The sequence below is a fragment of the Mya arenaria genome, chromosome 8 (assembly GCF_026914265.1).
Source record: "Mya arenaria isolate MELC-2E11 chromosome 8, ASM2691426v1".
Taxonomy (NCBI): Eukaryota; Metazoa; Mollusca; class Bivalvia; order Myida; family Myidae; genus Mya; species Mya arenaria.
This window is the reverse complement of record NC_069129.1, coordinates 26,389,701-26,403,343: the sequence shown is the minus strand read 5'-3', so window position 1 is coordinate 26,403,343 and position 13,643 is coordinate 26,389,701. Positions and strand designations below refer to the sequence as shown.

Below are 13,643 nucleotides of genomic sequence, written 5' to 3'. Positions count from 1 at the left end.
TATAGAGGTTTATTTATGACCATATCTTTAAGAAGCTTGGACAGAATGTTAATATCAATAATCCCTAGGTCAAGTTTAAATCTGGGTCATGTGGATCCAAAAACTAGGTCAAATTGAAGGAAAAGCTTGCTAAAACTCTAGAGGTCACATTTATAAATGTATCCTCATGTTAACATGTTAACGATAATTATGCTCATGAAACTTGTGTAATCAGAGGTCAAAAATCAGGCCACTAGGTCAAATTATAGAAAAAACTTTGTAAACACTGTAGAGGTTACATTCTCTATTTGATCACCATGAAACTATGTCTGAATGTTTGTGTTTATGAAGTCTATGTCAAGTTTGAAACATGGTAACATGAGTTCAAAAACAAGGTCACAAAGTCAAGTCAAATATTGTTAAAGAACTTTTGAGGCCATAGTTCTACTATGTCTATATGAAATCTGATCGGAATGTACTTACTACAGCAAGGTAATTGAATTGGACCAGGTGAGCGATACAGGGCATTCAGGGCCCTCTTGTTTAATGGAAAAATACGAAAAACTGTTAAACCTAAATAAATTGTAAACTATGTGGTACTTCAGTTAGTTATTTTCAATTAATTGTACACATTAATTCCAAGTTTTTGTCAGTTTTCGACAATTTCCTTTTTTCTTGCAAATTAATCATCTGGTGCACAGTTGCTTTAACATAAGTTCCATAATCAATCAGGGGCCATAATTTGTATAAAGGATAATATGGAGTAACCTTACCTCATCCTGTAACGGACATGAACAACTGTGTGAAGTATTAAGTCAATTAGATGAAGGCTATTCGATTTATAGTGAAAAGCCCAAATTGCCCTAAAACGTTAACCGGACGCAGACGTTGGGCGAGTTGTATAGCCCTCCTTATTCTTCGAAAAGTCGAGCTAAAAATGACAAATACGAAGAATTGGTTCTTAAGATGATGTTGGGATTTTTACATTCATTTAAATATATTTTAAGTATAGTTTTCGTTTTCGACTCTTCTCTTCAAAAGTTCAATGTTAAGTTCATGAACTGCTGCCTCCCTTTTGTTCTTTTCCGTCCAATACCTCTCTTAGGCCCTAAATGATTTTAATTCAGCGTTCAAGCGCTGCTCCTCAAGTTCGTACAAATCCTCCGTTCTTTCTCCTTTCCTTTTCAGTGTGCTTTTATTCCCTGTTAAGAAATATGTAGTATGTTATTTCTTGATTTTCATTTATTGACAAACATGTGTTATGCCTTTAATCTATAACATTTAAGTTCTAAAATGTGCTCATTGAATGTAAAGGCTATCTGTAATTGCGGTCATGAGGCCTTCAAACAGATTGATGATTTTATATAAAGGTTTAGTTACCACCTTTTAACATCGGCTTCTTTTCTGCCGCCTGACGATCACAATCTTGTTCATCTCGCACTGGGCTTGGGGTTTGTATTATATCCGAGCTAAAACAAAACATACATTCAGTAACTGATATGCATCAAGGAACTTTGTATACACATCATACAATTTAACTAATATGTTCTTCATATAAAGTCAATTAGTACTTCTTCAATAATCACCTTCCATTGCAATACTACTACTGATATACGGTCATTTTCAGACAACAGTTCGGTAAATATTCCCTTTCGCAAATGTTAACATAATTAGTTGTCAGTTTATTGTGTAAAGTATAAGTTACATGTTCATGTTGTCGTCAAGGTGTAGCACGATCAGACCATCGTCTCTGGTAATCTCTTGGCCGCTTGGTAATGACTGTGCAACATAAGTGGCTGAAAAAAAGAATTAACATATTAATAATCAATATATTATTCTTAACAATTATGCACAAGTCAATTGTAACCACGCCCCCACCAGGTCCGGGGACAGCCGGGGAAATGGGCCGTGTTTTTACCTTTCATGTGGCCCCGCAGTGCCGGTTGAATGCGGTGGTTTTGTATTTGCGCAAAAAAAGCGGAGAATTTGCCTTACTTAGGCTCCCTGGGGTGCGGGGGCATTTCGCGGGGATTTGACCATCACTTCGTTCCCGTAGGGTGGCGATTTTACCTGGGGTTGGCTGGACCGAAAGTCAAAGTCCCCGCTATTCCCCCGACCTGGAGGGGCCGTGGTTACTGACTGATGCATTATAGTTACAGATCGTTACGCACAAATACGCACGGCATTAAAGCGTTCTAATGTTTCTCATGTTTTGAATTTTGGCGATTGAGTAACGTTAATATAATGCATATTGAACAATCACAACAGTCGAAATATGTACGAATTCAGTAATCTCACCTGTTTCTGATCCTCCGGGAATCCCTAGCAACTGGCACTGATTGTTAGCGTACATGTGGTTGCTAACGAACTCTTCGCATGCTGTTAGGGGCTCAATCACACCAGCACCAGTCATTTTACTTTTATCTACCTTTTCTTTTACTGAATAAAATAACGTCCGTGTATGAAAATGCATTGAAAACAGAAAGCAAAATTCAAGTATCAGTACAGCTACAATGCTTTATAGTAAATATCACCATGCGGTTAACAAAATACGTGCGGCGGTGATTTAAAAGCAAAGGCAAATTAATTGACGTAGATTCTTCACATAGTACAGCATATTGAAGTAAATTTTATCTTTTTTTATAGATAATACATTGTGGCAAACGGTTCCTTATATTTGACTGACCGTCAGTCATACGTACAGGCGACACAAGAATAATTATTCAACTTTTAAATACAGCCGCACCCCGTTGGCTCGAACTCTTTTGGCCAGAATTGCTGATCGAACTGGATATGAAGGACCGATGTTTATATTCTGAAGGTTAGACATCCCACCTAGCCCGATTTTTCCTGAGTTAGAGCAAACGGGGTTAGACAGTTTAGCGTAGTAAGCGTATTAAGCGAACCTCGTCCTTTTGCGTTTCTCCACATCGTCTTAATCTCGTCAACACTCCTCATGTTCGTCACCAGACCAGAGCTAAAAAAAAAAAGATACAAAATACTATCGAGTTCTACATCATAATGTTAGGGTGACAAACAAAACGTCAATCTTAAAACAAAATTAGGACATAGAATATAAACAAGTTAAAATATTGTAAAACAATATCATATATTTTTTTTCAAAGACTAGCATTCAATAGAATGCATATTATAAAAGCACGGGACTGATTAATTGCGATTAATGGTGATACATTGCAGTACATCCCATAGTTCTGTAATGGCAAGACATAATAAATAAAACATAGATCGACTGAAGGTTGTTGTATATGTATCGTTATGTATTAAACCAATAAGGGTCACGACTGTTGATAAAAAAATTCAATACACTATTACATGAACTTTTATACCACACAAATTTAACACGCACACGCAGTTTGATTGCTCGTGTAGATGACGTCATCGTTCGATGCCTGACATGTGTAAAGTTTTCAAAAATATCAGTCATTCGTCAGACCTGAGGTCATACTTTTTACACAGTGCAAATCTAATATTTGTGAGAAAAATGGATGTATAATTATCGTGTATCCGTGTTAACATTTTTGTAATATACTGATATTATGATTTACATATAATCAGTGAAAGTTAACATAAAGTACCGCATGGAAATAGGGCTGAATTTCCATATCTACTTTCTCAGATTTGGTTCAGTTAATACAATAGTTGCTGTTATTCCAGTACATTTAACATGTGATTTTACAGACAATGGAAAGAAACCAATTTCTCATACATAAAAGCTTACATCGACAAACACTTAGAAAAAGGAAGTGAAAACAAATCATGCTGAAGGTGTCTTGATAAAAATAGACACAACTGTGTTCAACGGTGTGTTCAATTTTTACGGGATTCTTTTAGCATATTTCACAATGATCGAAGCTAAATTTACAATAGCCACAATAATCGAGAGCGATCAGGGATATTTTTTATTATTTTGACATTTCTTCTGTATCCCTGTCTCGAGTCTGGCACAATAAATAATAAACGTCAAAGGACCAGGTGGACTAAACTTTACACGTTACATAAAATATGTGAACCAGGACTTAACAATTAAATAAAAATGATACAGTTGCAGCCAATGAAAGATAGAAGGCACTAGATTCTTTGCGGTAAGATTCTTTCAAAAGTTTGAAATTCATGCCCGTATTGTTTACCGTTTAATAAATCATATGACAAAATAATAAATTATTGTATAAACATGTTTATTGTATCGTATAGTTATTTAATTACTGTAATAATGCATGTTTGATAAAAAAATGTGAACAAAAGGGCTGTGTCTTACGCATTAAGCTTTTTACAAACGCCTTCCCAGGCTGTTTTTTTTAGCTTGCCACCTTGTGTGGCCCCTCGAAATGTTCCGAACAGTACATCAGACTCGACTGATATCAGCTCGAGGCAGTAGCTTTTCTCTGCTTCTGTCCAGTTGGGAGCTCTTTTGCTTCCATTGTCCATTGTGCAAGATTTTTTCATTGCTATCGTCTGTTGTCAGATTTTCCCGAACTTTATACTTTCTTACCTTTTTTACCGAAGAGCTCTCTTTTAACCGAAATGACCGAAAAGATAATCGCGTTATTTTTACTCAGTTGAGTAGCTTATTGAGCACGTTCAAGAAATGGAATTTAGCTAACCTACTCAGCTGAGAGCGTTATTTTTACTGAATATGTTATTGAGTTAACGTACTTAAGAATTTTCGAGAAATTGGGGCCGGTTAGTTATTTTCAATTAATTGTACACATTAATTCCAAGTTTTTGTCAGTTTCGACAATTTCCTTTTTTCTTGCAAATTAATCATCTGGTGCACAGTTGCTTTAACATAAGTTCCATAATCAATCAGGGGCCATAATTTGTATAAAGGATAATATGGAGTAACCTTACCTCATCCTGTAACGGACATGAACAACTGTGTGAAGTATTAAGTCAATTAGATGAAGGCTATTCGATTTATAGTGAAAAGCCCAAATTGCCCTAAAACGTTAACCGGACGCAGACGTTGGGCGAGTTGTATAGCCCTCCTTATTCTTCGAAAAGTCGAGCTTAAAATGACAAATACGAAGAATTGGTTCTTAAGATGATGTTGGGATTTTTACATTCATTTAAATATATTTTAAGTATAGTTTTCGTTTTCGACTCTTCTCTTCAAAAGTTCAATGTTAAGTTCATGAACTGCTGCCTCCCTTTTGTTATTTTCCGTCCAATACCTCTCTTAGGCCCTAAATGATTTTAATTCAGCGTTCAAGCGCTGCTCCTCAAGATCGTACAAATCCTCCGTTCTTTCTCCTTTCCTTTTCAGTGTGCTTTTATTCCCTGTTAATAAATATTTAGTATGTTATTTCTTGATTTTCATTTATTGACAAACATGTGTTATGCCTTTAATCTATAACATTTAAGTTCTAAAAAGTGCTCATTGAATGTAAAGGCTATCTGTAATTGCGGTCATGAGGCCTTCAAACAGATTGATGATTTTATATAAAGGTTTAGTTACCACCTTTTAACATCGGCTTCTTTTCTGCCGCCTGACGATCACAATCTTATTCATCTCGCACTGGGCTTGGGGTTTGTATTATATCCGAGCTAAAACAAAACATACATTCAGTAACTGATATGCATCAAGGAACTTTGTATACACATCATACAATTTAACTAATATGTTCTTCATATAAAGTCAATTAGTACTTCTTCAATAATCACCTTCCATTGCAATACTACTACTGATATACGGTCATTTTCAGACAACAGTTCGGTAAATATTCCCTTTCGCAAATGTTAACATAATTAGTTGTCAATTTATTGTGTAAAGTATAAGTTACATGTTCATGTTGTCGTCAAGGTGTAGCACGATCAGACCATCGTCTCTGGTTATCTCTTGGCCGCTTGGTAATGACTGTGCAACATAAGTGGCTGAAAAAAAGAATTAACATATTAATAATCAATATATTATTCTTAACAATTATGCACAAGTCAATTGTAACCACGCCCCCACCAGGTCCGGGGACAGCCGGGGAAATGGGCCGTGTTTTTACCTTTCATGTGGCCCCGCAGTGCCGGTTGAATGCGGTGGTTTTGTATTTGCGCAAAAAAAGCGGAGAATTTGCCTTACTTAGGCTCCCTGGGGTGCGGGGGCATTTCGCGGGGATTTGACCATCACTTCGTTCCCGCAGGGTGGCGATTTTACCTGGGGTTGGCTGTACCGAAAGTCAAAGTCCCCGCTATTCCCCCGACCTGGAGGGGCCGTGGTTACTGACTGGTGCATTATAGTTACAGATCGTTACGCACAAATACGCACGGCCTTAAAGCGTTCTAATGTTTCTCATGTTTTTGAATTTTGGCGATTGAGTAACGTTAATATAATGCATATTGAACAATCACAACAGTCGAAATATGTACGAATTCAGTAATCTCACCTGTTTCTGATCCTCCGGGAATCCCTAGCAACTGGCACTGATTGTTAGCGTACATGTGGTTGCTAACGAACTCTTCGCATGCTGTTAGGGGCTCAATCACACCAGCACCAGTCATTTTACTTTTATCTACCTTTTCTTTTACTGAATAAAATAACGTCCGTGTATGAAAATGCATTGAAAACAGAAAGCAAAATTCAAGTATCAGTACAGCTACAATGCTTTATAGTAAATATCACCATGCGGTTAACAAAATACGTGCGGCGGTGATTTAAAAGCAAAGGCAAATTAATTGACGTAGATTCTTCACATAGTACAGCATATTGAAGTAAATTTTATCCTTTTTATAGATAATACATTGTGGCAAACGGTTCCTTATATTTGACTGACCGTCAGTCATACGTACAGGCGACACAAGAATAATTATTCAACTTTTAAATACAGCCGCACCCCGTTGGCTCGAACTCTTTTGGCCAGAATTGCTGATCGAACTGGATATGAAGGACCGATGTTTATATTCTGAAGGTTAGACATCCCACCTAGCCCGATTTTTCCTGAGTTAGAGCAAACGGGGTTAGACAGTTTAGCGTAGTAAGCGTATTAAGCGAACCTCGTCCTTTTGCGTTTCTCCACATCGTCTTAATCTCGTCAACACTCCTCATGTTCGTCACCAGACCAGAGCTAAAAAAAAAAAGATACAAAATACTATCGAGTTCTACATCATAATGTTAGGGTGACAAACAAAACGTCAATCTTAAAACAAAATTAGGACATAGAATATAAACAAGTTAAAATATTGTAAAACAATATCATATATTTTTTTTCAAAGACTAGCATTCAATAGAATGCATATTATAAAAGCACGGGACTGATTAATTGCGATTAATGGTGATACATTGCAGTACATCCCATAGTTCTGTAATGGCAAGACATAATAAATAAAACATAGATCGACTGAAGGTTGTTGTATATGTATCGTTATGTATTAAACCAATAAGGGTCACGACTGTTGATAAAAAAATTCAATACACTATTACATGAACTTTTATACCACACAAATTTAACACGCACACGCAGTTTGATTGCTCGTGTAGATGACGTCATCGTTCGATGCCTGACATGTGTAAAGTTTTCAAAAATATCAGTCATTCGTCAGACCTGAGGTCATACTTTTTACACAGTGCAAATCTAATATTTGTGAGAAAAATGGATGTATAATTATCGTGTATCCGTGTTAACATTTTTGTAATATACTGATATTATGATTTACATATAATCAGTGAAAGTTAACATAAAGTACCGCATGGAAATAGGGCTGAATTTCCATATCTACTTTCTCAGATTTGGTTCAGTTAATACAATAGTTGCTGTTATTCCAGTACATTTAACATGTGATTTTACAGACAATGGAAAGAAACCAATTTCTCATACATAAAAGCTTACATCGACAAACACTTAGAAAAAGGAAGTGAAAACAAATCATGCTGAAGGTGTCTTGATAAAAATAGACACAACTGTGTTCAACGGTGTGTTCAATTTTTACGGGATTCTTTTAGCATATTTCACAATGATCGAAGCTAAATTTACAATAGCCACAATAATCGAGAGCGATCAGGGATATTTTTTATTATTTTGACATTTCTTCTGTATCCCTGTCTCGAGTCTGGCACAATAAATAATAAACGTCAAAGGACCAGGTGGACTAAACTTTACACGTTACATAAAATATGTGAACCAGGACTTAACAATTAAATAAAAATGATACAGTTGCAGCCAATGAAAGATAGAAGGCACTAGATTCTTTGCGGTAAGATTCTTTCAAAAGTTTGAAATTCATGCCCGTATTGTTTACCGTTTAATAAATCATATGACAAAATAATAAATTATTGTATAAACATGTTTATTGTATCGTATAGTTATTTAATTACTGTAATAATGCATGTTTGATAAAAAAATGTGAACAAAAGGGCTGTGTCTTACGCATTAAGCTTTTTACAAACGCCTTCCCAGGCTGTTTTTTTTAGCTTGCCACCTTGTGTGGCCCCTCGAAATGTTCCGAACAGTACATCAGACTCGACTGATATCAGCTCGAGGCAGTAGCTTTTCTCTGCTTCTGTCCAGTTGGGAGCTCTTTTGCTTCCATTGTCCATTGTGCAAGATTTTTTCATTGCTATCGTCTGTTGTCAGATTTTCCCGAACTTTATACTTTCTTACCCTTTTTACCGAAGAGCTCTCTTTTAACCGAAATGACCGAAAAGATAATCGCGTTATTTTTACTCAGTTGAGTAGCTTATTGAGCACGTTCAAGAAATGGAATTTAGCTAACCTACTCAGCTGAGAGCGTTATTTTTACTGAATATGTTATTGAGTTAACGTACTTAAGAATTTTCGAGAAATTGGGGCCGGTTAGTTATTTTCAATTAATTGTACACATTAATTCCAAGTTTTTGTCAGTTTCGACAATTTCCTTTTTTCTTGCAAATTAATCATCTGGTGCACAGTTGCTTTAACATAAGTTCCATAATCAATCAGGGGCCATAATTTGTATAAAGGATAATATGGAGTAACCTTACCTCATCCTGTAACGGACATGAACAACTGTGTGAAGTATTAAGTCAATTAGATGAAGGCTATTCGATTTATAGTGAAAAGCCCAAATTGCCCTAAAACGTTAACCGGACGCAGACGTTGGGCGAGTTGTATAGCCCTCCTTATTCTTCGAAAAGTCGAGCTTAAAATGACAAATACGAAGAATTGGTTCTTAAGATGATGTTGGGATTTTTACATTCATTTAAATATATTTTAAGTATAGTTTTCGTTTTCGACTCTTCTCTTCAAAAGTTCAATGTTAAGTTCATGAACTGCTGCCTCCCTTTTGTTATTTTCCGTCCAATACCTCTCTTAGGCCCTAAATGATTTTAATTCAGCGTTCAAGCGCTGCTCCTCAAGATCGTACAAATCCTCCGTTCTTTCTCCTTTCCTTTTCAGTGTGCTTTTATTCCCTGTTAATAAATATTTAGTATGTTATTTCTTGATTTTCATTTATTGACAAACATGTGTTATGCCTTTAATCTATAACATTTAAGTTCTAAAAAGTGCTCATTGAATGTAAAGGCTATCTGTAATTGCGGTCATGAGGCCTTCAAACAGATTGATGATTTTATATAAAGGTTTAGTTACCACCTTTTAACATCGGCTTCTTTTCTGCCGCCTGACGATCACAATCTTATTCATCTCGCACTGGGCTTGGGGTTTGTATTATATCCGAGCTAAAACAAAACATACATTCAGTAACTGATATGCATCAAGGAACTTTGTATACACATCATACAATTTAACTAATATGTTCTTCATATAAAGTCAATTAGTACTTCTTCAATAATCACCTTCCATTGCAATACTACTACTGATATACGGTCATTTTCAGACAACAGTTCGGTAAATATTCCCTTTCGCAAATGTTAACATAATTAGTTGTCAATTTATTGTGTAAAGTATAAGTTACATGTTCATGTTGTCGTCAAGGTGTAGCACGATCAGACCATCGTCTCTGGTTATCTCTTGGCCGCTTGGTAATGACTGTGCAACATAAGTGGCTGAAAAAAAGAATTAACATATTAATAATCAATATATTATTCTTAACAATTATGCACAAGTCAATTGTAACCACGCCCCCACCAGGTCCGGGGACAGCCGGGGAAATGGGCCGTGTTTTTACCTTTCATGTGGCCCCGCAGTGCCGGTTGAATGCGGTGGTTTTGTATTTGCGCAAAAAAAGCGGAGAATTTGCCTTACTTAGGCTCCCTGGGGTGCGGGGGCATTTCGCGGGGATTTGACCATCACTTCGTTCCCGCAGGGTGGCGATTTTACCTGGGGTTGGCTGTACCGAAAGTCAAAGTCCCCGCTATTCCCCCGACCTGGAGGGGCCGTGGTTACTGACTGGTGCATTATAGTTACAGATCGTTACGCACAAATACGCACGGCCTTAAAGCGTTCTAATGTTTCTCATGTTTTTGAATTTTGGCGATTGAGTAACGTTAATATAATGCATATTGAACAATCACAACAGTCGAAATATGTACGAATTCAGTAATCTCACCTGTTTCTGATCCTCCGGGAATCCCTAGCAACTGGCACTGATTGTTAGCGTACATGTGGTTGCTAACGAACTCTTCGCATGCTGTTAGGGGCTCAATCACACCAGCACCAGTCATTTTACTTTTATCTACCTTTTCTTTTACTGAATAAAATAACGTCCGTGTATGAAAATGCATTGAAAACAGAAAGCAAAATTCAAGTATCAGTACAGCTACAATGCTTTATAGTAAATATCACCATGCGGTTAACAAAATACGTGCGGCGGTGATTTAAAAGCAAAGGCAAATTAATTGACGTAGATTCTTCACATAGTACAGCATATTGAAGTAAATTTAATCCTTTTTATAGATAATACATTGTGGCAAACGGTTCCTTATATTTGACTAACCGTCAGTCATACGTACAGGCGACACAAGAATAATTATTCAACTTTTAAATACAGCCGCACCCCGTTGGCTCGAACTCTTTTGGCCAGAATTGCTGATCGAACTGGATATGAAGGACCGATGTTTATATTCTGAAGGTTAGACATCCCACCTAGCCCGATTTTTCCTGAGTTAGAGCAAACGGGGTTAGACAGTTTAGCGTAGTAAGCGTATTAAGCGAACCTCGTCCTTTTGCGTTTCTCCACATCGTCTTAATCTCGTCAACACTCCTCATGTTCGTAACCATACCAGAGCTAAAAAAAAAGATACAAAATACTATCGAGTTCTACATCATAATGTTAGGGTGACAAACAAAACGTCAATCTTAAAACAAAATTAGGACATAGAATATAAACAAGTTAAAATATTGTAAAACAATATCATATATTTTTTTTCAAAGACTAGCATTCAATAGAATGCATATTATAAAAGCACGGGACTGATTAATTGCGATTAATGGTGATACATTGCAGTACATCCCATAGTTCTGTAATGGCAAGACATAATAAATAAAACATAGATCGACTGAAGGTTGTTGTATATGTATCGTTATGTATTAAACCAATAAGGGTCACGACTGTTGATAAAAAAATTCAATACACTATTACATGAACTTTTATACCACACAAATTTAACACGCACACGCAGTTTGATTGCTCGTGTAGATGACGTCATCGTTCGATGCCTGACATGTGTAAAGTTTTCAAAAATATCAGTCATTCGTCAGACCTGAGGTCATACTTTTTACACAGTGCAAATCTAATATTTGTGAGAAAAATGGATGTATAATTATCGTGTATCCGTGTTAACATTTTTGTAATATACTTATATTATGATTTACATATAATCAGTGAAAGTTAACATAAAGTACCGCATGGAAATAGGGCTGAATTTCCATATCTACTTTCTCAGATTTGGTTCAGTTAATACAATAGTTGCTGTTATTCCAGTACATTTAACATGTGATTTTACAGACAATGGAAAGAAACCAATTTCTCATACATAAAAGCTTACATCGACAAACACTTAGAAAAAGGAAGTGAAAACAAATCATGCTGAAGGTGTCTTGATAAAAATAGACACAACTGTGTTCAACGGTGTGTTCAATTTTTACGGGATTCTTTTAGCATATTTCACAATGATCGAAGCTAAATTTACAATAGCCACAATAATCGAGAGCGATCAGGGATATTTTTTATTATTTTGACATTTCTTCTGTATCCCTGTCTCGAGTCTGGCACAATAAATAATAAACGTCAAAGGACCAGGTGGACTAAACTTTACACGTTACATAAAATATGTGAACCAGGACTTAACAATTAAATAAAAATGATACAGTTGCAGCCAATGAAAGATAGAAGGCACTAGATTCTTTGCGGTAAGATTCTTTCAAAAGTTTGAAATTCATGCCCGTATTGTTTACCGTTTAATAAATCATATGACAAAATAATAAATTATTGTATAAACATGTTTATTGTATCGTATAGTTATTTAATTACTGTAATAATGCATGTTTGATAAAAAAATGTGAACAAAAGGGCTGTGTCTTACGCATTAAGCTTTTTACAAACGCCTTCCCAGGCTGTTTTTTTTAGCTTGCCACCTTGTGTGGCCCCTCGAAATGTTCCGAACAGTACATCAGACTCGACTGATATCAGCTCGAGGCAGTAGCTTTTCTCTGCTTCTGTCCAGTTGGGAGCTCTTTTGCTTCCATTGTCCATTGTGCAAGATTTTTTCATTGCTATCGTCTGTTGTCAGATTTTCCCGAACTTTATACTTTCTTACCTTTTTTACCGAAGAGCTCTCTTTTAACCGAAATGACCGAAAAGATAATCGCGTTATTTTTACTCAGTTGAGTAGCTTATTGAGCACGTTCAAGAAATGGAATTTAGCTAACCTACTCAGCTGAGAGCGTTATTTTTACTGAATATGTTATTGAGTTAACGTACTTAAGAATTTTCGAGAAATTTGGGCCGGTTAGTTATTTTCAATTAATTGTACACATTAATTCCAAGTTTTTGTCAGTTTCGACAATTTCCTTTTTTCTTGCAAATTAATCATCTGGTGCACAGTTGCTTTAACATAAGTTCCATAATCAATCAGGGGCCATAATTTGTATAAAGGATAATATGGAGTAACCTTACCTCATCCTGTAACGGACATGAACAACTGTGTGAAGTATTAAGTCAATTAGATGAAGGCTATTCGATTTATAGTGAAAAGCCCAAATTGCCCTAAAACGTTAACCGGACGCAGACGTTGGGCGAGTTGTATAGCCCTCCTTATTCTTCGAAAAGTCGAGCTAAAAATGACAAATACGAAGAATTGGTTCTTAAGATGATGTTGGGATTTTTACATTCATTTAAATATATTTTAAGTATAGTTTTCGTTTTCGACTCTTCTCTTCAAAAGTTCAATGTTAAGTTCATGAACTGCTGCCTCCCTTTTGTTATTTTCCGTCCAATACCTCTCTTAGGCCCTAAATGATTTTAATTCAGCGTTCAAGCGCTGCTCCTCAAGATCGTACAAATCCTCCGTTCTTTCTCCTTTCCTTTTCAGTGTGCTTTTATTCCCTGTTAATAAATATTTAGTATGTTATTTCTTGATTTTCATTTATTGACAAACATGTGTTATGCCTTTAATCTATAACATTTAAGTTCTAAAAAGTGCTCATTGAATGTAAAGGCTATCTGTAATTGCGGTCATGAGGCCTTCAAACAGATTGATGATTTTATATAAAGGTTTAGTT

At 36.1% G+C, this 13,643-nt stretch overlaps 2 protein-coding genes across 2 annotated transcripts; both read right to left on the bottom strand.

Annotated features, from left to right (window-relative positions):
- Window positions 1-1,080: 1,080 nt before the first annotated feature.
- Window positions 1,081-2,972, bottom strand: LOC128244091 (uncharacterized). Its single transcript, XM_052962107.1, has 5 exons — window positions 2,886-2,972; window positions 2,278-2,418; window positions 1,685-1,775; window positions 1,363-1,448; window positions 1,081-1,181 (listed from the first exon to the last, which is right to left on the bottom strand). The coding sequence occupies exons 1-5, from the start codon at window positions 2,935-2,937 to the stop codon at window positions 1,081-1,083; spliced, it is 471 nt and encodes a 156-aa protein (XP_052818067.1). The 5' UTR covers window positions 2,938-2,972.
- A 6,900-nt stretch (window positions 2,973-9,872) lies between these two features.
- On the bottom strand, window positions 9,873-12,615 carry LOC128244090 (uncharacterized). The gene is made up of 4 exons (XM_052962106.1): window positions 12,446-12,615; window positions 11,078-11,148; window positions 10,471-10,611; window positions 9,873-9,967 (listed from the first exon to the last, which is right to left on the bottom strand). The coding sequence occupies exons 1-4, from the start codon at window positions 12,613-12,615 to the stop codon at window positions 9,873-9,875; spliced, it is 477 nt and encodes a 158-aa protein (XP_052818066.1).
- Between the last annotated feature and the right edge of the window lie 1,028 nt (window positions 12,616-13,643).